Consider the following 24,395-nt stretch of genomic DNA (forward strand, 5'->3'; position numbering starts at 1 on the left):
AAGAAAATGATAAATGCACGAAAATCAAGGAGGAGCTGGATGCCACTGAAATGTCCAAGATAAAATTCCGCCGCTTCTGTGTATGGATGCCTCTTCAGTGATGGTGCCAAATTTTTCTTAATTTGTTAAGACACTTTTACTGCCTTGCTGGCTTTGTATATTGATGGAAGTGCTAAACAATTTATTTAGCATGCAGTGTTAGCTGTATGACCCTAGTGGGTTTAGCGCTTCTTTTTTTTTATTTTGATAATGTGCGGTTTTAAGTATTATTATTATTATTATTATTATTATTATTATTATTATAATCAAGGGGGAAGCGCTAAACCCGGGGATTATACAACGCCTGGGGGGGGATGTGGAAGGCATTCAGGCTTAATTCGGGGAACTGGAGCACAGATCCAATTCCCTAAATCAAGAGCCCCTCACCAACATCAAGGAACCTTCCTTGAGGGGAGGTTTTAAGTAGAAGTCGGTTACACACTCGAGCTACGGATAAGTTTTTATTCAGGTCCAACACAAGTTTAAATTTTTACTCATTTATTTTCGCAGAAAGCAACCTAGGATAACAGAATAGGATTTAAGGACCAACTGGACACATTCTTCCTCTTCTTGCATAAAACTGACTGCCTCTCCCATGAATATAATTGCGAGAATAAGTACATAAGTTTATTTAGACATAGATACACATAAGTACAACTATCATACATTGTGTAAATTACGTAGGTCACCTAAAAAAAAAAAAAGTCGAAATGACTTACAACCAATTTATAACTCGAGGCTTTTTTGTTTAAGTCACCACCATTATAAAATAATATTTGCCAACCTATTTTCACGGTAAATAAAGATTTATATATATATTTAGGTATAAAAGTGTAATTAATGATGTGTGCAGCAAGAAGGACGTCGTCTGCAGCCTGACTAACATGGCTCTTCCTCCAACACTACTCACAAGGCTGCTAATATTAAGACAGACGCTTCCTACAACCTTATTGTACAACCTGCGAGCTGCAGCCTCTTCGTCAAGAAGATATGCTGCAGGTAAGCCATTTTGTCTTTGCTATGAGGTATATATTAACAATGATAAACGAGGGAGGTGATAGCATCGTTGTGGTTCAGATTGTGCTTCATGGGAGGCCACTCAAGGGAGGTTCCTTGATGCTGGTGAGGGGCTCTTGATCTAGGGAACTGGATCTATGCTCCAGTTCCCTGAATTAACCCTGAATACCTTCCATCCCCCCCCCCCCACGGGCGCTATATAATCCTACGAGTTTAGCGCTTCCCCCTTGATTATAATAATAACTTCATGGGATATATACCGTATATGTTAGTTTATTTAGGTGCAGGTATATACGTGCGCAATTATCTTACATAGTGTAAATTACCTAGCATAACCCTCCCCCCCCCGAAAAAGGCAGTGACATTTCCATTGGGGACCTTGATGGTCTGTGGGGGTTTTATTTCTCACAGCATTTATGTGCTGAGAATTTACTTAAATTTCTGTTTTAGGGATTAAAAATATTCTTGTCTGGTGGTGAAAAGGGTTACCATGCAGCATTAATAGCCCCTAGTGTAGTCGATAGGGTTTAAACCCCATTAACCACTAATGGGGTTTAAATCCTGGTAGCTTTGCCTACCAGGCCAGGGTGGCCCGTGGCCTGGTAGGTAACGCTCTCGCTTCACACACTGTCTGTGATTCAATCTCCGGCAAGGGTGGAAATATTGGGCATGTTTCCTTACACCTGTTGTCCCGTTCACTTAGCAAGCAAGTAGGTACCTGTGTATTAGTCAACTGGTGTGGGTCGCATCCTGGGGTACAAGATTGAAGACCCTAATGGAAGTAAGACAGACAGTCCTCAATGACGTACTGCCTTTCTTGGGTTATCCTGGGTGGCTAACCCTCCAGCGTTAAAAATCCAAACAAAATCATGTCTCATCTTCAAGACAGGTGAAAGGCTCTTGATCCAGGGAATTGAAGCTTCCTTACACTTCCTTGGATCAGACCTAAATGCCTCCTATTCCTCTTCGTAGGCATAGATACCTGGGAGTTAGTTGAGTTGTGGGCTGCCTCTAGGAGGAACACCTAAAAAGGACCCCAGTGGAATTAATTTGTATTGATTGGCATTACTGGGTTATTCCAGAGTATTTCTGGCAAATTAGACCAATTTTGTCCCAGGATATGACCCACACCAGTTGACTAACACCCAGGTACTCATTTTACTGATGGGTGAACACGTATAGCAGGTGTCTCATGGAAACATGTCTTAATGTTTTCCAGCCATACCGGGGATTTACCGCAGGACCTCAATGTGGGAGCTGAGTGTGCTAGCAATTGAGCTACCTGGGTGTTAGTGGAATGATGTGGGTTGCATATTGGGGGGACAAGATTGAAGGACCCCAGTGGAAATAAGACACAGTTCTTGATATTGATAATGCACCGACTTTCTTGGGTTACCCTGGGTGGCTAACCCTCCAGGGTTAAAAATTCGAACAAAATATCTCTCGTCACAGTAATATTGTACGTACTTGGGCTGATGTTTGAGTTTTGTTTAGCATTGCTATTACTTATTTTATTCTGTATGCCCTGACTTTATATATGTATATTATATTTAAATGATTAATTTTTGGGGTGTAATGCCTGTGTGGTCTCACTGACATTACCAGGATGCCAGTCATTTAGATAAGTTTTATATTTTCCTACTAGCAAAGAGTTTTTGTCATGTGTAAATTTAGTAGCACTATTGGCAACATTAACTTAACATAATCTAAACTAAATCTAAATTTTGTTGGATAGCTCAAGGCTGCTAATTAACAAGTCTCAGAACCTGTTGCAGGCAACAGATTTACTGATGTTGGTAATTTGAAAAGCCGGTGATCATGCCACACCTTTGTGACACTGCTGTTAAGGACCCCAAAGGAAACGATGATAATAGATGACTGCTCCCTGTTGCATTTCATCCATTAATTATAGTTTTGTTTTATAATTGAGATATTTTGTTGCACAAATAGTAAAAAAAAAAGTATCCAAACCTAATGAAACCCACCTAACCAGACCTAAAATAGCCTAACGTAACCTAACCTTACCCCACCATAGGTATATATGCATTTGTGCATCTGTTTACATTTGGTCAGACTTATGACAACTAATTAATAAGTGTTCATTAGACCAGATATGCTGTGCAACCAAAGTGAATGTACAATTTTACTATCTTCCAAAATAACAATTTGTGCAATGAATACTTGTACATTATATTTGGAGTATGACATAGCCAAATAATAACTAAAAATACACAGCAAAAGGCTTATCAACTATTCATATGGTCATTGAAGTTCTGTTTAACCTATTCATCACTGTCAAGACTAGTCCACTCCCAAACTAGGGACTAAAGTAAATTTTAGCATATGAATGCTGAGAGATACAGATCTATATGTGTATATATTTGTCAACATTTCACCTGTGTACTTTATAAATCTTCATTTAGTAATAGTAGAAATGTGCAATATTATCCTTCAAATGTTCTTTATGCTGATTTATTGTGACTTATGGATCGCTGCAAATGCTTGGCTATCGGTTACTGTCACATTTAGTCTGTGACATTATGTGAACACTGTGTGTGTGTGTTTGCATAGTAATAAAATGAATTTCAATGCAGGTCAATATGGATGCAGAATTGCTGCATGCCGAAGCATCCACACCGCTTCCCGATTACTTCAGGAAGCAGCCAAGACCAGTGAACCTGATGCATACGAGTTCCAGGCTGAGACTCGCATGCTTTTGGATATTGTAGCAAAGTCCCTCTACTCTGAGAAGGAAGTGTTTGTCAGAGAGCTGATATCCAATGCTTCAGATGCTATTGAGAAGGTAAGAAATTTCTCAGGATTTTTTTATCACAATTATGCAGCAATTGTTTTCTTAGTGCCATATTTAGATGCTACAGCACTTTATGATAGAGCCATAGACGTCAATAATTTTTAGTTATACTGTAGTAAACAGGGATCACTTGATATGCCATAAGCCTAGATAGTATTGTGGTGATTAATCATCAAGTTGGGGTAGGAAGCCACTTTTATCAGTTGAATTAGCTTGGACAGGATAAACTTCATGGTTGTATTTATGTGACCTGTGCTGGCAAGTCATTGGCTGATGTGTGTGTGTGTTATGTGATTGTGTTCTTTTGCATATTTGGTAATTTTTATATATAGAAGATTTTACACAAATAACCTGCACATAGAAGAGAGGAGCTCACAACAATGTTTGTTATTTATAGAAGATTTTGCTATTGCTTGTGCAGGCTCTTGTCATTCTAGCCACACTGTTGAAAAATTGTTAAGTTAGGTAGATTGTCCTAGATCAGTAAATAAGATGAAAGTTATTGGCATATAACTACTGCAGTTAATAATGTATTTTACTTTGTGACATACAGTATAAAAACAAATATACAGTGGTACCTTGGGATAAGAAATTAATTCATTCCAGAAGGCTGTTTAAAGTGCCGATACCGAACGAATTTGTTCCCATGAGGAATAATGTAAATTAGATTAATCTGTTTCGGACCCCCAAAAATACACTTACAAAAGCACTTACATAATTGTTCGAGATTTGAGCTGTTCGTATCCCGAGGTACCCCTGTACTGTACTTTAGGATTTGATAACATACTTTAAATCTTATGTTGAAATAATACACTTTGTTCATGTCAGTAGCCCAAACTGAACTTCTTTCAACAAACCGGTTGTATCCCACTGAGGCATTGTGGCCCAAAAAGAAAAACAAAAGTTTCTCTTTTTAACCTTAGTAATGTATACAGGAGAAGGGGTTACTAGCCCCTTGCTCCTGGGATGTTTGTTGCCTCTTACAACACACATGGCTGACAGAGGAAGAATTCTGTTCTACTTCCCCATGGAGATAAGAGGAAATAAACAAGAACAAGAACTAGTAAGAAAATAGAAGAAAACCCAGAGGGGTGTGTGTATATATATGCTTGTACATGCAAGTGTAGTGTAACCTAATTAGAAGTAGCAAGCCATACCTGAAATCTTGCATGTTTATGAGACAGAAAAAAGACACCAGCAATCCTACCATCATGTAAAACAATTACAGGCTTCTGTTTTACACTCACTTGGCAGGACTGTAGTACCCCCTGAGCAGTTGTTGTTTACCAACCTACTACCTACTAAACTGAATTTGTCTTCTGAAAATTGAAATGTGTAACTGAAGAGAGAATCAAGTTTTATATTAAAAATGCAAATACACTACATGTCTCTTTCATAAACAGGCCCGCTATTTTGCCCTGCAAGGAAGAGAACTAGATTCCTCCGAGGCTGACATGAAAATCCACATCACCACAGACAAGTATGATAAAACACTAATCATTCAAGATTCTGGTATTGGTATGACCAAAGAAGAACTGATAGACAATTTGGGTACCATTGCCCGCTCAGGCTCAAAGGTGAGATGCCCATGGTTGTGTTCTTAGTAATAGTGTGGTTGTGCTTTGTTTATTTACATATGCTTTATGTATAAAGCTTAGGAGCTATTGCTTTTTATAATAACTATGAGGTAAAGGTAAAAGCCTGAAGTTTACTATACACTTGTATCAGTTGCAAATGTGAGATCATGGAAATCATTGATTTGAAATAAGTAAAGCAAGTATTTATATACTTAAAAGGTATACAGTTGGAAATACACATAGTGAGGGAGGTTAGGGGCAGATGTTCAGGTAACAAATGAAGTTATAATGAGCAGAATACCAGACTAAATTTTGATATGCCATGGCTCGACCTTATTTAATTTATCTGCATGTTACAGGTTATTCAATATTCTTTCATGTCAGTTTATTAAAAAATAAGAGTAATAGTACAGTACAACAAGGGAGCTGGTACACTTGACATCATTATATCTAAAAATTTATAGACCCTTAATTTTAAGTTTTATTTACCAAAGATTTTTATTTTTCTAAAAACTAGGATAGTTATTCATACCAAGAAAGTGGCCACCTTCTTGGGATGAAAAGGTAATTACAATAAGTGGTTATTTCAGAGTTATTAAAATACAGCTTATTTGAATTATTTTTGTAGGCCTTCATTCAGCAACTACAGGAAGGTGGCACTGCAGATCCACAGAGTATTATTGGCCAGTTTGGTGTTGGCTTTTATTCTGCTTTTATGGTCGCAGAACGAGTTGATGTCTACACAAAGTCGCGTTTACCTGGTAGCATTGGATATTGCTGGTCATCAGATGGGTAAGTATTGACATAGTATGACCTTGTTGTATAGACATGGTGTTACGGCCCCCTGCCAAACTAGCGGTTAAATAGTTAACCTGCCGGCCGGCAGTACCATTGGGTACGTCATCAAACCCATTGTGGGGACTGCTGAGCTGGCCTTAGAGCATTATGTACCTGAACACCTCACGGTACACATCTACTGGCTTTAGAAGCATTAAGTACCTGAACACCTCACGGTATGCATCTAAGCATTAGGTACCTGAACACCTAATGGTACACATCTACTGGCCTTAGAAGCAGTAGGTACCTGAACACCTAATGGTACACATCTACTGGCAGTAGAGTATTCTACTGGCTTCTACTGATTTTAGAAGAAGCACTCACCGCAGCTCACTGAGTCTGTTGGCCTCAGTTATTTGACGGCCGCATTCAGTGAGCTTGCAACATAGTGTGTGCTGCATCGGACCACCTTGCGGTGTGTCAACTGGTCTTGAAGGCGGTAGATAGTACTCACCAGACCATCTTACGGTGTACTTCTACCGGCCTTAGAGAGTATTTACAGGACTACCGGTGATGTCTGCAGACTCACCGCCTACGCTGGTCAACTGTGGGCTGGAGTCATCGGATGCTGTTTAGTGGGACATTACATGAAGAAAAGGTTGGAGTGTTACACTGAACTGGGCTAGGACCGTAGTGTGACACTTAAGCAAGTATGATGGAGTGGAACACTGAGATATGCTACAGGACCGTAGTGGAACACTGAGAAGAAAAGGGTGTCGTGTGACACTGAAGATGGCCTGGTTGTAGTGTACTTTGAATAGTGTCATGTGACTGGCCTCGACAAAGACGCTATGCGGGTAGTGTGACGCAGAGACAAGGGTGTCAAGTGTGACACGGTTGCGAAAGTGTGTATTACACGGAGAAAAGGGTGTCAAGTGACACGGTGGAGAAAGAGCGTCACAACTCGGATAAGTGTCGTGAGAAATGCAGTTGATTGTAATTTATTATTTTAAATGTTATTTAATTTATTATTTTAGCATAGATATATAGTGACACAGGAGTATCAAGAGAGTTGTACCCTGTGTAGGGTCACGAATTATTATTTATTATTTTAGTAAAATGCTAATCATAATTTATTATTGTAACATGTATATATATTTTAAATACCTCCTAGACCAAAGATTGATTTTTATATTAAAGATTAATTTATTTTAATGTGTATTTATGTATCCCGAACTTTTATATTACTAACACCTAATGTAAAAAACCAATTGGTGTTTTTGTAATACATGGCTTCTATTAAATAACCACATTTCAAGCAGGGAGGGGGTAAAGGAGGTTTTGTGAGCGAGGGACTTGGACTTTCAGCAAGCATGCATGAGCGTGCTAGGAGTAAATGGAGACGAATGGTTTTTGGGACCTGATGAGCTGTTGGAGTGTGAGCAGGGTAATATTTTGTGAAGAGATTCAGGAAAACCGGTTAGCTAGACTTGAGTCTTGGAAATGGGAAGTACAATGCCTGCACTTCAAGAGGGGTTTGAGATATTGGCAGTTTGGAGGGACATCTAAGCTGTTGTATCAGCACCTCTGCAAAGACAGTGATTATATACAAGTGATGGTGAAAGTGTTGAATCATGTTGAAAGTTTTTTCTTTCTTGGGTTTTTCTTTCTTTTTGGGTCACCCTGCCTCGGTGGGAAATGGTTGATGTGTTAAAAAAAAATTCAAGTATATAGCAGCAATGACAAATTAGTGATTTTTTTACACCAACCATCGTCTACTGAGGTAGTTTGACCCAAAAAAGGAAAAAACTTTCACCATTATTCACTCTATCACCATGTTGCCAAAAGTGCATTGACATTACAGCTCAGATGACCCTCTAAACTGCAATATCCCCACACCCTCCTTCAGAGTACAGTCACTGTATGTCCCACCCTCGGGACTCAAGTCTGGCTAACCGGTTTCCCTGAATTCCTTCATAAGTGTTACCATGCGCACACTCCAACAGCACGTCATGTCATAAGAACCACTCTTCTCCACTCTCATACACCTGTTGGATGTCCAAGCCCCTCGCATACAAAACCTTTTCCCCTTCCCTCTAACCTTTCCTAGGATAATCCCTCCTTTCCTTTATTACAGATTTATACTCTCTCTAAGTCATCCTATTTTGTTCCATCCTCTCTAAATAACCTAACCACCTTAATAACCCCTCCTCAACCCTCTGGATGATAGTACTTTTAGTAACACTTGCACTTTCTTATCTCCAAAGCATGAATTCTCTGCATAATATTCACATTGCATATTGCTCTCAGACATAACAGTTCCACTGTGTTCCTCGTCCTTGCTGCAAAGTTTAAAACCTATGCTTACTCTATATAAGGATGTTGGTATTGCTATACAGTGGACCCTTGGATAAAGGTGGCATCGGCTAATGGCAAAATCGGATAGCAGCACGTTTTTGCAGCAAAATATTGGCTCGGCTAACGCCCAAGAACTCTATTAAAGGCATTCGTCCCGAACGTGTCCGTGCAGCCTGAGCCCTCCATGGCCGCCTGTCCACTCCATGTACAGGTAGTGTGCCATTGTTTACAAGCCAGTGAGGACAATTCCACACATACATGCGATATATTTTGCATTATTCCATTGTTTTTAGTGCTTGTAACTGCTAAATAAACCACCATGGGCCCAAAGAAAGCTTTTAGTGCCAGCCCTGTGGCAAAGAGGGTGAGAAATACTGTTGAATTAAAAAAAGAGATCACAAAGTACGAAAGTGGAGTGCGTGTCTCCGAGTTGGTCAGGTTATATAACAAACCCCATTCAACCATCACTACTATCTTTGCCAACAAAAAGGCAATCAAGGAAGCTGTTGTTGCGAAAGGTGCAAATGTGCTTACAAAACAGTGGCATTAAAAAACAAAGGGAGGTAACCCCAGAAAAGGACTTGTTACCTAAAGTCTTTATGGAAGGGGATTTCCCTTCCAAATAACTGTAAACTCCTCCATCCTCTGCCCTCCTCCCATCTCATCACTCATCAATAAATCCTCAATAAAGGCAAGTGTCATTTAAATATTGTTTATTCTGCATGTCTCATTGTTTTCTGTGTAGGGAAATGTATATTTCATGTAAAAAAAATTTTGTTTAATACTTTTTGGTGTTGAACGGATTAATTGGATTTCCATTATTTCTTATGGGGAAAATTAATTCGGATAATGTCAAAATCAGTTAAAGGCAAGCTCTTTGGAACGGATTAATGCCGTTATCCGAGGGTCCACTGTACTCTGATACATTCGCCTTTTTGCCTTCATGGATAACTTTCTTTGTTTCCACAGATGCCTCAGTGCACCACCCACCATTCTACCATTGTCAATTGTGTGGTTCACCTTATCTTTCATAGACCTGTCTGCCAACAAGTCCACTCCGAAACATTTGAACACTCACTCCCTCCATACTCTTTTTTTTTTTTTTTTTTTTTTTTTCAAACTAATATTTGAATTTTTTGTTACCCCTCATCACCTTAGTACGTATTTCCTATGTTTACTTTTAATTTCCTTCTTTTACACACCCTACCAAATTCGTCTACCAGTCTTTGCAGCTTCTTTTCAGAATCCTTCAAGAGCATTGTGTCTTTGGCAAAAAGCAACTGTGACAATTCCCATTTTGTACTAGATACTTTATATTTTAATCTCTCACCTATCCCTAACACCCTAGTATTATCTTCTTTCACAACCCCCATCTGTAAGTATGTTAAATAACCATGGTGACATCATGCATCCCTGTCAAAGTCCTACTTTTACTGGAAAATAATAACCCTCTGCTACATGCCCTAACCTGAGTCCCACTATCCTCATAAAACCCTCTTTAACTGCTTTAGGTAACCTACCACCTATTCATACACCTGCAACATCTGCCACATTGTTCTCGTATCCACTTTGTCATTTGCCTTTTCTAAATCCATAAATGCAATGAAAACTTACCTTTATCTAAATATTGTTCACTTATTTGCTTCAATGTAAACACTTGGTCTACACATCCCCTGCTCTTCCTCAAACTTCCTTATTCACCTGCAATTCTGCTCTCTGTCTGTCTTACCTTTAATTCTTTCAGCAATAACTCTTCTATACACTTTACCTGGTATTCTCCACAGGCTGTTCCCCTCCCCCCATAATTTTTACACTTTTTTATCCTTTTTCCTTTATATAAATGAATTATGCATTCTCTCTTCCAATCCCAAGGTACCTTTTCTCCCCTTCATATATTTATTGAACAAATGCACCAGCCTTTCCAAAACTGTATACCCACCTGCTTTTAATGCTTTTGTCTTGATCCCATCAATCCCAGCTGCTCTACCTCCATTCTTCCCACTGTCTGAGGCACCTCACATCAATCACACACACACATCTGGCTCTTCTTCACTCTTAAAAGATATACTTCTGCCTAATGCATGAAATTATTGTCTTCCTCTCTTCATTGACATTTAACAGCTCCTCACTGCCATATATGTGGCAGTGAAAAACATTTAGAATATTTAGTAATAGATGGTTTTATCCTAGATATTAGGTTGGTAAACAGCAACCGCCCAGGGAGGTACTACCGTCCTGCCAAGTGAGTGCACAACGAAAGTCTGTAATTGCTTTACATGATGGTAGGATTGCTGGTGTCTTGTCTGCCTCATAAACATGCAAGATTTCAGGCACGTCTTGCTACTTCTACTTGCACTTAGGCCACACTACACGTACATGTACAAGCATATGTATACACACACCCCTCTGGGTTTTCTTCTATTTTCTTTCTAGTTCTTGTTCTTGTTTATTTCCTCTTACCTCCATGGGGAAGTGGAACAGAATTCTTTCTCCGTAAGGCATGTGTGTTTTATGAGGCGACTAAAATGCCGGGAGCAAGGGGCTAGTAACCCCTTCTCCTGTATATATTACTAAATGTAAAAGGAGAAACTTTCGTTTTTTCCTTTTGGGCCACCCTGCCTTGGTGGGATACGGCCGGTGTGTTGAAAGAAAGAAAGAAAGATGGTTTTATAAATTAATAAAGTAAAAAAGTGGTTTTTATCACACATAGAAATATGGTTGTGGAGGAATTGCTCAGTAAATAAGGTACTCTTTCTCCCCATTCTGAATAAATTTTGCTGTTTTTTTTTTTTTCTCCCTAGCAGTAACAGGTGGTTTTTCAACTTTTTTTTCAACCTTAACATAGTCTTCATAATATACAGTGGACCCCCGGTTAACGATATTTTTTCACTCCAGAAGTATGTTCAGGTGCCAGTACTGACCGAATTTGTTCCCATAAGAAATATTGTGAAGTAGATTAGTCCATTTCAGACTGCCAAACATACACGTACAAATGCACTTACATAAATACACTTACATAATTGGTCACATTTGGAGGTAATCGTTATGCGGGGGTCCACTGTATATTTTAAAATTCTGCCCAAGTTAATAAGAATGTCAGAATGGGGGCCTTTTGACCTTGCACACAAAAAAGTTTTATGCTGTTCCATGTTATTTATTGGCTGTCTCCATCTTCAATGAAATATCCTCCTAAGTTAAGTGTTTAGGGTGTTGACAGAAGTTATGATGATCCTACAATCATTATTCAATTAACATGAAGCTGTGAGCAGTTTCTCAATCAGAAAGCTCTAGTGAATGTGCAAGCCTGCTCTAAGATAATGCTGCTCATTCTATTGTAAAATATTGTGGATCATCCCTTAAAGACTTAGGGTTTTTGCAACATTATTTATTATTATTTTATTTTATTATCACACTGGCCGATTCCCACCAAGGCAGGGTGGCCCGAAAAAGAAAAACTTTCACCATCATTCACTCCATCACTGTCTTGCCAGAAGGGTGCTTTACACTACAGTTTTTAAACTGCAACATTAACACCCCTCCTTCAGAGTGCAGGCACTGTACTTCCCATCTCCAGGACTCAAGTCCGGCCTGCCGGTTTCCCTGAACCCCTTCATAAATGTTACTTTGCTCACACTCCAACAGCACGTCAAGTATTAAAAACCATTTGTCTCCATTCACTCCTATCAAACATGCTCACGCATGCCTGCTGGAAGTCCAAGCCCCTTGCACACAAAACCTCCTTTACCCCCTCCCTCCAACCTTTCCTAGGCCGACCCCTACCCCGCCTTCCTTCCACTACAGACTGATACACTCTTGAAGTCACTGTTTCTCTCCATTCTCTCTACATGTCCGAACCACCTCAACAACCCTTCCTCAGCCCTCTGGACAACAGTTTTGGTAATCCCGCACCTCCTCCTAACTTCCAAACTACGAATTCTCTGCATTATATTCACACCACACATTGCCCTCAGACATGACATCTCCACTGCCTCCAGCTTTCTCCTCGCTGCAACATTCATCACCCATGCTTCACACCCATATAAGAGCGTTGGTAAAACTATACTCTCATACATTCCCCTCTTTGCCTCCAAGGACAAAGTTCTTTGTCTCCACAGACTCCTAAGTGCACCACTCACCCTTTTCCCCTCATCAGTTCTGTGATTCACCTCATCTTTCATAGACCCATCCGCTGACACGTCCACTCCCAAATATCTGAATACATTCACCTCCTCCATACTCTCTCCCTCCAATCTGATATCCAATCTTTCATCACCTAATCTTTTTATCCTCATAACCTTACTCTTTTGCAACATGTTTCAGTGAAATGGCTGCTACATATTCCTTAGCAAAATTGTTTTATGACATTTATTGCCATCTGTAGTATTCAAAGTAAGAGTTCATAGGCTTTTGTTCAAACAGATTTTCACAATTTCAATTCGTTTGACAGGTGTGGGAAATATACCATAGAGGAGTGTGAAGGTGTTGAGCCAGGGACCAAGATTGTTTGTCATCTTAAAACTGATAACCGAGAGTTTGCAAATGAGCAAACTATTAAAGGTACTGTTGATAAAATGTCTTGTTTTCAATTGAGGTAGTAGATTGGAAGATTTCAGTAGTTTCTCTGAAGCATTTTCATGAAGGAAATAAATGAAAATGTCATATCTTCCCTGTGTTCTTTATTATCACATTCTCATTGGCTCCTCAATTTATTCTGCACATGATCTTAATCACCCTATTTTTCTTTGAAAGTTGTAGTCACAATACTTTGTTATTGCATGTCTTTTTTTTTTTTTTTTTTTTTTTTTTTTTTTTTTTTTTTTTTTTTTTTTTTTTTTTTTTTTTAGTTTCTAACAACTACCTTTAGATGCCATCATAAACAAAGGGAGAAGTAATGAATAATTCAGCCGAGAATTGTAAACAAAAGCGTTATGTATTAAGGGGAGTGATGTAATGTTTTCCTCCGCCCGGCTACCACACCTCCATAGTATATAAACATAAAATGTTTATATTATATGTAACGTGTTTCTTATATAATTTTGAAGAAAATATCATAGATGGATTAATGAAAATGTCTATATTGACTTAAAATAAGACATTTGATGTGCCCAAGAGTGAAAATTATTACATAATAGAGAGATATGCTCATGGAGAATGTAAACAAACCAGGTGGCACGTGCTGTATTTGAAAGACCGCTTGCTGTATAGAAAATTTTGGTCGTAATTTGAGATCGCCGTAAGGCGAAATGCCAAAAAGCAGGGCCCTACTGTATACAGTGATACCTTAACTTATGAGTGCCCCAACTTATGAGTTTTCAGAGTTACGAGCTGTCACTCAGTTGATTTTTTTTGCTTTGAGTTGCAAGCCCAAATCCAAGTTATGAATGAGCTTCAGATACGCCGCCACTAGTTGGCACAGCGAACTCCACAACATCCACCCAGCATCCCTGCGTTTTGTGCTTTTTGTGCAGTTATTTTGCCAAATTTCTTTTTTCTAACCATGGGTGCTAAGAAAGCAAGTGCAAAGGAAAGTGCTGAGAAGAAGAGGATGATGATATCCATTGAATTAAAGCATGAAATCATAGAAAAACAGAAGAAAATCACTTTCGTTTCAGTGTTTTCCTTATGAAACTAGTGATCTAGTGCAATTAGCCTCACAAACATTCCATTTTCTCTTATAATTAATTTCAGTGAGGAAAATTGATTTGATATACAGTGGAACCTTGACTTACGAGTTTAATCTGTTCTGTGATCTAGCTTGTAACTCAATTTGCTTGTATATCAAATCAATTTTCCTCATTTAAATTAAATGAAATGCCATTAATCCATCCCAGCGGCAGGACAAAATATTTCAATATAACAACTCGACGGCTTATTTATCTATCATAATTCATCTAATATGACACAACAAACAATATAATTAACAGAGAAACATGATATATACTCTAGAATGAATAAAACAAGCCATAATATGATGAGTGATGATGCAATTTGTTTTGTTTGATTGCTGAACTTATCTGATGCATATTGCTTTATTTTTTTATTATTATTTATTATCACACTGGCCGATTCCCACCAAGGCAGGGTGGCCCGAAAAAGAAAAACTTTCACCATCATTCACTCCATCACTGTCTTGCCAGAAGGGTGCTTTACACTACAGTTTTTAAACTGCAACATTAACACCCCTCCTTCAGAGTGCAGGCACTGTACTTCCCATCTCCAAGACTCAAGTCCGGCCTGCCGGTTTCCCTGAACCCCTTCATAAATGTTACTTTGCTCACACTCCAACAGCACGTCAAGTATTAAAAACCATTCGTCTCCATTTGCTTTAATCCCATAGATATCATTCTCTTTTTCTTCTCAGCACTGTCCTTAACATTTATTTTCTTAGGACCCATGGTTAGAAAAAAGAAATTTGGCCAAATGACTTAAAAAATGCAAGCAAGCACGAGAGAAATGCTCCTATGGCGATGTAAACATGTGGACTCCTTACCGGATGTTTTGCCATCAGCTGCATTAACATGTGGCAGCATTCTGAATTATTTTTACGTATTATGTATGTATGTATTATTATTATTATTATTATTATTATTACATTATTAATATAATTGTTATTATTATTAATTTAGGGAACTGAAGCTCACTCGTTATTACTGTATTATAAATATGTATTATTATGTAATAATAATAATAATAATAATAATAATAATAATAATAATAATAATAATAATGAGAGCTTCAGAATGCCACCAACTCAGTGCACTGTTTACCTCGGCATGGGAGTATCTCTCATGCTTTGCTTACATTTTTTACGGTCATTTGGCCAAATTTCATTTTTCTAAGCATGGGTTCTAAGAAAGTAAGTGTATAGGACAGTGCTGAGAAGAAAAAGAGGATGATTTCCATGGGATTAAAGCATGAAATCATAGATAAACAAGTGAGATGAGCAGGTTTTGGGTTGGGGGGGAAACGGGGGGAGCTGGTTCGTAACTCAGAGCAGAAAATCGACCAAGCGACGGCTCGTATCTCAAAAAACTCATACGTTGGGACACTCGTAAGTCAAGGTTCCACTGTACGTACAAGCAAATTGAGTTACGAGCTTGGTCAAGGAACAAATTAAACTCGTAAGTCAGGTATTACTATACGTATTGTGTTTTCAGCTATTCTTCAAAAGTCACATCCTTAATCTGCATGCTGCAATAGCAACTTTATGTGTATGGGAAGTGGTGTAAATTAAACCCAGTGAAAAGCTTGGAGGATGTGGCTTAAAGCAGTAGTTACAGGAAGAAAGAATGAAATCTCTTTCATCTTTCTTCCAACAAACCTGCCGTATCCCACTGAAGCAGGGTGGCTCAAAAAGAATAAATAAGTTTATTCAGGTATACACAAATACAATTACATAGATTATCATACATAGCAACATATGTGTAGAGAACCTAAGATAACCCAAAAAAGTCAGAGTGACTTTCCATTAGGGTTCTTTTAATACCTTATTATTATACTATAAGGGAGATAATATCTTATTATACTATAAAGGAGATAATATCTTATTATACTATAAAGAAGATAATATCTTATACTATAAAGGAGATATACTAGGAATAAGGTAAAATGGGTTATTTATATTTACATGTGTGTTAGCTAAAAAAAAAAAAAATCATTCTCCTTTCTTTCCATCGCTACATTCATTAGGCACCTTTTGGTGCTCTTCTTGAACTGGTTCATGCTATGACTGGCTTTAACATGTGCAGGCAGTCTCTTTCATTCGTGTATTGCTGTACAATAAAAGGTGTTTGAAGCCTGGCCACTGACTGTGGGTACTACAGAATTGTGCTCTCTCTCCTCCTAGTACTATGACTGCTTTGGCTCTCTTTCCAACTTTATTAATGTACAGTATACAGGAGAAGGGGTTACTAGCCCCTTGCTCCTGGAATCTCTTTCATGTTTTTCTTTATTTTTCTATTTTGGCTTGGTCGTAGCACTTTCCTTGGAACTTGGGATCGGTGGATTTTGAATCCTGATTTTTTAAAGTATAGGTGAATATATATATAGAGAGAGATTACTTAGAAGGAGATTACTTCCCGGTAAAAGTAGGTCTTAGACAGGGATGTGTAATGTCACCATGGTTGTTTAATATATTTATAGATGGGGTTGTAAAATAAGTAAATGCTAGGGTGTTCGGGAGAGGGGTGGGATTAAATTATGGGGAATCAAATTCAAAATGGGAATTGACACAGTTACTATTTGCTGATGATACTGTGCTTATGGGAGATTCTAAAGAAAAATTGCAAAGGTTAGTGGATGAGTTTGGGAATGTTTGTAAAGGTAGAAAGTTGAAAGTGAACATAGAAAAGATTAAGGTGATGAGGGTATCAAATGATTTAGATAAAGAAAAATTGGATATCAAATTGGGGAGGAGGAGTATGGAAGAAGTGAATGTTTTCAGATACTTGGGAGTTGACGTGTCGGCGGATGGATTTATGAAGGATGAGGTTAATCATAGAATTGATGAGGGAAAAAAAGGTGAGTGGTGCGTTGAGGTATATGTGGAGTCAAAAAACGTTATCTATGAAGGCAAAGAAGGGAATGTATGAAAGTATAGTAGTACCAACACTCTTATATGGGTGTGAAGCTTGGGTGGTAGATGCAGCAGCGAGGAGACGGTTGGAGGCAGTGGAGATGTCCTGTCTAAGGGCAATGTGTGGTGTAAATATTATGCAGAAAATTCGGAGTGTGGAAATTAGGAAAAGGTGTGGAGTTAATAAAAGTATTAGTCAGAGGATAGAAGAGGGGTTGTTGAGGTGGTTTGGTCATTTAGAGAGAATGGATCAAAGTAGAATGACATGGAAAGCATATAAATCTATAGGGGAAGGAAGGCGGGGTAGGGGTCGTCCTCGAAAGGGTTGGAGAGAGGGGGTAAAGGAGGTTTTGTGGGCCAGGGGCTTGGACTTCCAGCAAGCGTGCGTGAGCGTGTTAGATAGGAGTGAATGGAGACGAATGGTACTTGGGACCTGACGATTTGTTGGAGTGTGAGCAGGGTAATATTTAGTGAAGGGATTCAGGGAAACCGGTTATTTTCATATAGTCGGACTTGAGTCCTGGAAATGGGAAGTACAATGCCTGCACTTTAAAGGAGGGGTTTGGGATATTGGCAGTTTGGAGGGATATGTTGTGTATCTTTATACGAATATGCTTCTAAACTGTTGTATTCTGAGCACCTCTGCAAAAACAGTGATAATGTGTGAGTGTGGTGAAAGTGTTGAATGATGATGAAAGTATTTTCTTTTTGGGGATTTTCTTTCTTTTTTGGGTCACCCTGCCTCGGTGGGAGACGGCTGACTTGTTGAAAAAAAAAAAAATATAGAGAGAGAGAGAGAGAGAAGCACAGTACATACCATTTTTGGCAGCTTTGCAAAGTAAATAAAATAATTTGTTACTTCAGATAATGTGGCTGTGATGAATTTTATATACAGCTAATACTTGATAATTATATTCATTTATATTATGTGACCCTTCAAGGTGTAGGGCTTCTGATCCAAGGAATTGAAGCTACTTTCTTCCTTAAATCAAGTCTGGTTGTCTCCTATTTCCCTGGTATTGTATGACCCCTTTAGAGTTTTAGCATTTTCCCATGAAAAATAAATATAATATATTCTGCAGATGTCATAAAAAAGTACAGCAGCTTCGTAGGGTCTCCTGTTGAGGTGAATGGCGAGCAAGCTAATAACATTAAACCCATCTGGCTTATGGATCCCAAAGAAGTGTCTCCTGATCAACACGATGAATTCTACCGCTATGTGGGCTCAGCATACGACAAACCACGCTTCGTTCTTCATTATCGCACTGATGCTCCCATTGATCTTCGATGTGTCTTATACATTCCTGAGGGTAAACCAGGTGTGTAGTGAGGCTCTTAGGAAAATTTGTTTTCTCACATGAAAGAGAATGTTGTATTGTACCCTGTAATAACGTTTGTCATTGTATGTTATACTGAACCCCTTTTACTGTCATTGTATGTTGTATTGAATCCCTACAGTACTGTTTTCTGATACATGTATATTATTATCCAGCTAAGTCTTTTGTTGTACTCTGTTGTATTAAACCTCTACAGTACTTTTTGCCAATATAATTGTATTGGATCACTAATATTTCTTCACAGTTTCTTCAATTACTTGGCTAGACTTTTTTGATGAATGCAATTTTCATTACATGAATTTATTTTGATTTTTTAGGTTTATTTGACCTGAATCGTGATGCAGAGAGTAGTGTATCCCTCTACTGCCGCCGTGTTCTCATCATGAATAAAGCAGAGAACGTTGTTCCTAAGTGGCTAAGGTTCTTGAAAGGTATGCAAAACAATGATAGTGTGAATGTTGGTGAAAGTTTCTTTTTCAGGTCATGTTACCTGAGTGGGAGATGGCCAGTGTGTAAAAAAAAAAAATTGTACGTCTGGAATATTAACTTATTTGAAAAGTTTAGGAGAGCCAGTCAGTGCATCCTTTTGTGTTGTAATGATACAAATAACAATGATATTAAAGTGGAATAAAATCATATACAGTGGACCCTCGACATTCGATACTAATCCGTTCCTGAGAGCTATCGAATGTCGAAAATATCGAAAGTCGAATTAATTTTCCCCATAAGAAATAATGGAAATCAAATTAATCCGTGCAAGACACCCAAAAGTATGAAAAAATTTTTTTTACCACATGAAATATTAAGTTTAATGCAATAGAATAATTACAGTAACAACAGTAGCAATAGATTAATAACAATAGAATAATTGACACTTACCATTAATGAAGATCTGGTGATGATTGATGGGATGGGAGGAGGGGAGAGTGTTGATGGTATTAGTGTTTAGAAGGGGAATCCCCTTCCATTAGGACTTGAGGTAGCAAGTCCTTTTCCGGGGTTACTTCCCTTCTTCTTTTAATGCCACTAGGACCAGCTTGAGAGTCACTGGACTTCTTTCGCACAACATAGCTGTCCATAGAGGCCTGTACCTCTCGTTCCTTTATGACTTTCATAAAGTAATAGTCACCAGCACGGCTTGCAATAGCTGTGTTAGGGTGATTGTTATCAAAAAAGGTTTGCACTTTAAGCCACATTGCACACATTTCCTTAATCTTTGAAGTAGGCAACTTCTTCAATTTCTCTATCCCCTCCTCCGAAGCAGTTTCCTCAGGTCTGGCCTCTTGCTGTTGAAGATGATCTAGCAGCTCATTAGTGGTTAATTCTTCATTGTCCTCCTCCAACTCTTCCACATCCTCCCCACTAACCTTCAACCCCAAGGACTTCCCCAATGTAACAATGGATTCCTCAACTGGCATAGGATTCTCGTGGTTAGCCTCAAACCCTTCAAAATCCCTTTTGTCTACACATTCTGGCCACAGTTTTTTCCAAGCAGAGTTCAAGGTCCACTTAGTCACTTCCTCCCAAGCCTTACCTATAAGGTTTATACAATTGAGGATATTAAAGTGATCCTTCCAAAACTCTTTTAGAGTCAGTTGAGTTTCTGTGGTCACTACAAAGCACTTTTGAAACAGATTTTGTGTACAGTTTCTTGAAGTTGGAAATGACCTGCTGGTCCATGGGCTGCAGGAGAGGAGTGGTATTAGGAGGCAAAAAACTTGACCTTAATGAAGCTCATGTCCCCAGAAAGTCACTCTGTCAAGTCTGTAGGATGACCAGGGGCATTGTCTAATACCAGGAGGCACTTAAGGTCTTTTTTCTTTTCAATTAGGTAATTTTTCACATTGGGGGCAAATGCATGGTGTAACCAGTCATAGAAAAAGCCCCTAGTGACCCATTCTTTACTGTTTGCCCTCCACAGCACACACAAATTAGCCTTGAGGATATTCTTTTGCCTGAACGCTCTGGGAGTTTCTGAGTGATACACCAATAAAGGCTTCACTTTGCAATCACCACTAGCATTGGCACACATCAGAAGAGTAAGCCTGTCTTTCATAGGCTTATGTCCTGGGAGTGCCTTTTCCTCGTGAGTAATGTAGGTCCTGCTTGGCAATTTCTTCCAAAACAGGCCTGTTTTGTCACAATTAAACACTTGTTCAGGTTTCAATCCTTCAGCCTCTATGTACTCCTTGAATTCATGCATATATTTTTCAGGGTAATATTTAATAAAGGGATTCAGGAAAACTGGTTATTTTTATATAGCCGGACTTGAGTCCTGGAAATGGAAAGTACAATGCCCGCACTCTAAAGGAGGGATTTTGGGATATTAGTAGTTTGGAGGGATATGTTGTGTATCTTTGTATGTATATGCTTCTAAATTGTTGTGTTCTGAGCACCTCTGCAAAAACAGTGATTATGTGTGAGTGAGGTGAAAGTGTTGAATGATGAAAGTATTTTCTTTTTTTGGGATTTTCTTTCTTTTTGGGTCACCCTGCCTCGGTGGGAGACGGCCGACTTGTTAAAAAAAAAAAAAAAAAAAAATCAGCCGCTTTGTGGTCCAAACTGGCAGCCTCACCATGCCTTACCACACTGTGTATGCCACTGCGATTCTTAAATCTTTCAAACCAACCTTTGCTGGCCTTAAATTCACTCACATCACCACTAGTTGCAGGCAATTTCTTTACCAAATCATCATGCAACTGCCTAGCCTTTTCACAAATGATTGCTTGAGAGATGCTATCTCCTGCTATCTGTTTTTTATTTATCCACACCATTAACAGTCTCTCAACATCTTCTAACACTAGCGATCTCTGTTTCGAAAACAAAGTTGCACCTTTTGCAACAACAGCTTCCTTGATTGCCGTTTTCCTGCTCACTATAGTAGAGATGGTTGATTAAGGTTTACTATACAACCTGGCCAGCTCCGACACACACACTCTACTTTCATACTTTGCAGTTATCTCTTTCTTCATTTCAATAGTCATTAGTGCCTTTTTTCTCGAAGGCTTGGCACTAGAAGCTTTCTTGGGGCCCATGGTGACTTATTTTGCAGAAACAAGCACCAAACACTGATAATATAGATAATATGGAATGTACCGAATGTATCCTTAGATGCGCGCACACTGGCTGGCTTGTAAACACTGGCACACACGGGGCAGTTCAGGCCACATGTGGACACGTCTCGTACGAATCGTATCGAATGTCGAGGCGAAATTTTTGCGTTAAAATGCATCGAATGTTGGATTTATCGAATGTCGATGCCATCGAATGTCGGGGATCCACTGTACCAGAATGGGCAAGGACCAAGCACTTTCTGAATTTGTTTCTGCATTTGATGCTTACATCCACTGTATTACATAACATTTGCTGCTGAATCTATTCTCTGTAAATGTTTGAGAGGATATGGAACTTATATCCATGGGTTTAGGTCTTCTAAATGAATGTAATATAATATTGTACTATTGTACATTTGTTTGAACCTGGTGTCTCGCATCAACCACCCACCTCCCCCAATACAATGTGTGCTAAATCATCATTAATCTTTTGTGTGTAGATAATCTCTCACCATATTCAAAAAGAAGCTTTTTATGGGTAATCTCTTCAGTGAGATCAACTGTTCTCAATCATTTAAAAGAATTAGTGACAAAAATAGTGTGCATCTCATAATACAGCCTGTTCATGTGTAATACAGAAAAATTACATTACATAGCAGACTGGATTTATGCATTAAGAATTTCATTTTCACTAAATTAGCAAAAGCTGAGCACTAGCTGAAGTTCTGGCATTCATCATTGAAAATTGCAATAAACTCTGAATACATCTTGTAAATAATATCTAAAGCAAACAATGGCTCCTGCCCTCTATACCATATCTTCAATTGATGACTTTAAGCTCCCAAGTAGCAATTATAAATATGTATACATGTACAACCATTTATGAATAAAAATTTCTCTGCACAGTAGTATTGTACTTTCATAAGTGACTTGTATTTAATTTTTGTTGTTAATATTTCAGGTGTTGTGGACAGTGAAGACATTCCTCTCAATCTAAGTCGAGAATTACTTCAGGACTCAGCATTGATTCGCAAACTACGTACTGTCATTCAAAATCGTGTAATTCGCTTCCTCTTTGACAAATCGCGTAAAGATAATGAAAGTTATACCAAATTCTTCATGGATTATGGAATATTCATTAAGGAAGGTATGCTAATGTAAATTTAGGGCTTTTGATAAATATTTTATGGTTTTATGCTAATATTCAGTAACTATTCCTTTTATTTTAGGACATTTGAATCATTGTAGATAGGGGATCAGTGGAAAGTATAATATTTCTCTCTCTTGCTTTATAGAATGTATTCAGTTATCACAATATATTTTTTATTTCATGCTATATAAAATCAACATATATAAAACCAACATTAGAAATATTTATTAAACTATAAGAATATACTGTAATAGCTATTTTCTTTATGAATCTGAGCTTCTGTATATACAGTGTGTTTAAATTTTTCACCTTCCTTTTACATTTAACCCTTAAACTGCCCAAACATAGAGCTACGTTTGCACGCGTAGCGCTCCGACCTTGATTTTCTCCATAAACAACAATGTAAAAAAACGTAGATCTACGTTCAGAGCGCTACGCGAGCAAATGTAGATCTACGTTTGGACAGTTTAAGGGTTAACTAGTTTTCTTGGGACATGCAAACTCCTAAATTTAGATGCTTCAGTTATTTAGCATTTTTTGCTGAATGGACATCTGTGTATAACATAATTTATTCACCACTTTTTGCAGTACAGGTCCTCCATCACAAATCCGGCATCATTGGGACCTGTAGTGAGCCGGATTACTGAGTTTGCCTGATTACAGAGTGGTTAGGTTAGAATACACTTAATAAAATTAACCAACTTGACTTACACAAAGTTAAAAAATGAAACATTTCCGCTACTTTGAGCTCAATTTCAAGGTGCTTTTCATCATGAAGGCAATCAAAATCATGTCTATTTCTGTAATATATCTTCCATTCTATCAAATGAGTCCAAAAAAATGAGAATACAACCATAAAAACCATACGAAAATATACTGCAAAGGGGCAGCTAATGGCCGAGAAGTGAACTCCCATATTTATCGTCTGTCTTCTTTATTTTTGTTGTATGTTAAGAAGCATCTTTCCATCATACATTGCCCAAGTTTCAATGAGATAGCCTAGGTTCTCTACACATATGCTGCTATGTATGATAATTCTATGTAACTGTATTTGTGTATACCTGAATAAACTTAATTATTTTTTTTTTTTTTTTTTTTTTTTTTTTTTTTTTTTTCAACAAGTCGGTCGTCTCCCACCGAGGCAGGGTGACCCAAAAAAGAAAGAAAATCCCCAAAAAGAAAATACTTTCATCATCATTCAACACTTTCACCACACTCACACATTATCACTGCTTTTGCAGAGGTGCTCAGAATACAACAGCTTAGAAGCATATATGTATAAAGATACACAACACATCCCTCCAAACTGCCAATATCCCAAACCCCTCCTTTAAAGTGCAGGCATTGTACTTCCCATTTCCAGGACTCAAGTCCGACTATATGAAAATAACCGGTTTCCCTGAATCCCTTCACTAAATATTACCCTGCTCACACTCCAACAGATCGTCAGGTCCCAAGTATCATTCATCTCCATTCACTCCTATCTAACACGCTCATGCACGCTTGCTGGAAGTCCAAGCCCCTCGCCCACAAAACCTCCTTTACCCCCTCTTTCCAACCCTTTCGAGGACGACCCCTACCCCTCTTTCCTTCCCCTATAGATTTATATGCTTTCCATGTCATTCTACTTTGATCCATTCTCTCTAAATGACCAAACCACCTCAACAACCCCTCTTCTGCCCTCTGACTAATGCTTTTAT

At 38.4% G+C, this 24,395-nt stretch overlaps 1 protein-coding gene across 2 annotated transcripts in view; it reads left to right on the top strand.

The window, feature by feature from the left end:
* Positions 1-878: 878 nt before the first annotated feature.
* Positions 879-24,395, top strand: part of Trap1 (TNF receptor associated protein 1) — a 41,320-nt gene continuing 17,803 nt past the window's right edge. For both annotated transcript variants that reach the window (XM_070087794.1, XM_070087795.1), the window contains exons 1-8: positions 879-1,038; positions 3,651-3,859; positions 5,272-5,445; positions 6,074-6,237; positions 13,028-13,137; positions 18,238-18,474; positions 18,810-18,923; positions 22,507-22,692. In XM_070087794.1, the coding sequence (XP_069943895.1) occupies positions 924-1,038; positions 3,651-3,859; positions 5,272-5,445; positions 6,074-6,237; positions 13,028-13,137; positions 18,238-18,474; positions 18,810-18,923; positions 22,507-22,692 (1,309 nt within the window). In that variant the 5' untranslated portion in view covers positions 879-923. The remainder of the gene's footprint in view (positions 1,039-3,650; positions 3,860-5,271; positions 5,446-6,073; positions 6,238-13,027; positions 13,138-18,237; positions 18,475-18,809; positions 18,924-22,506; positions 22,693-24,395) is intronic.

This window comes from Cherax quadricarinatus, chromosome 23, assembly GCF_038502225.1.
Source record: "Cherax quadricarinatus isolate ZL_2023a chromosome 23, ASM3850222v1, whole genome shotgun sequence".
In the NCBI taxonomy this organism is placed as follows: domain Eukaryota; kingdom Metazoa; phylum Arthropoda; class Malacostraca; order Decapoda; family Parastacidae; genus Cherax; species Cherax quadricarinatus.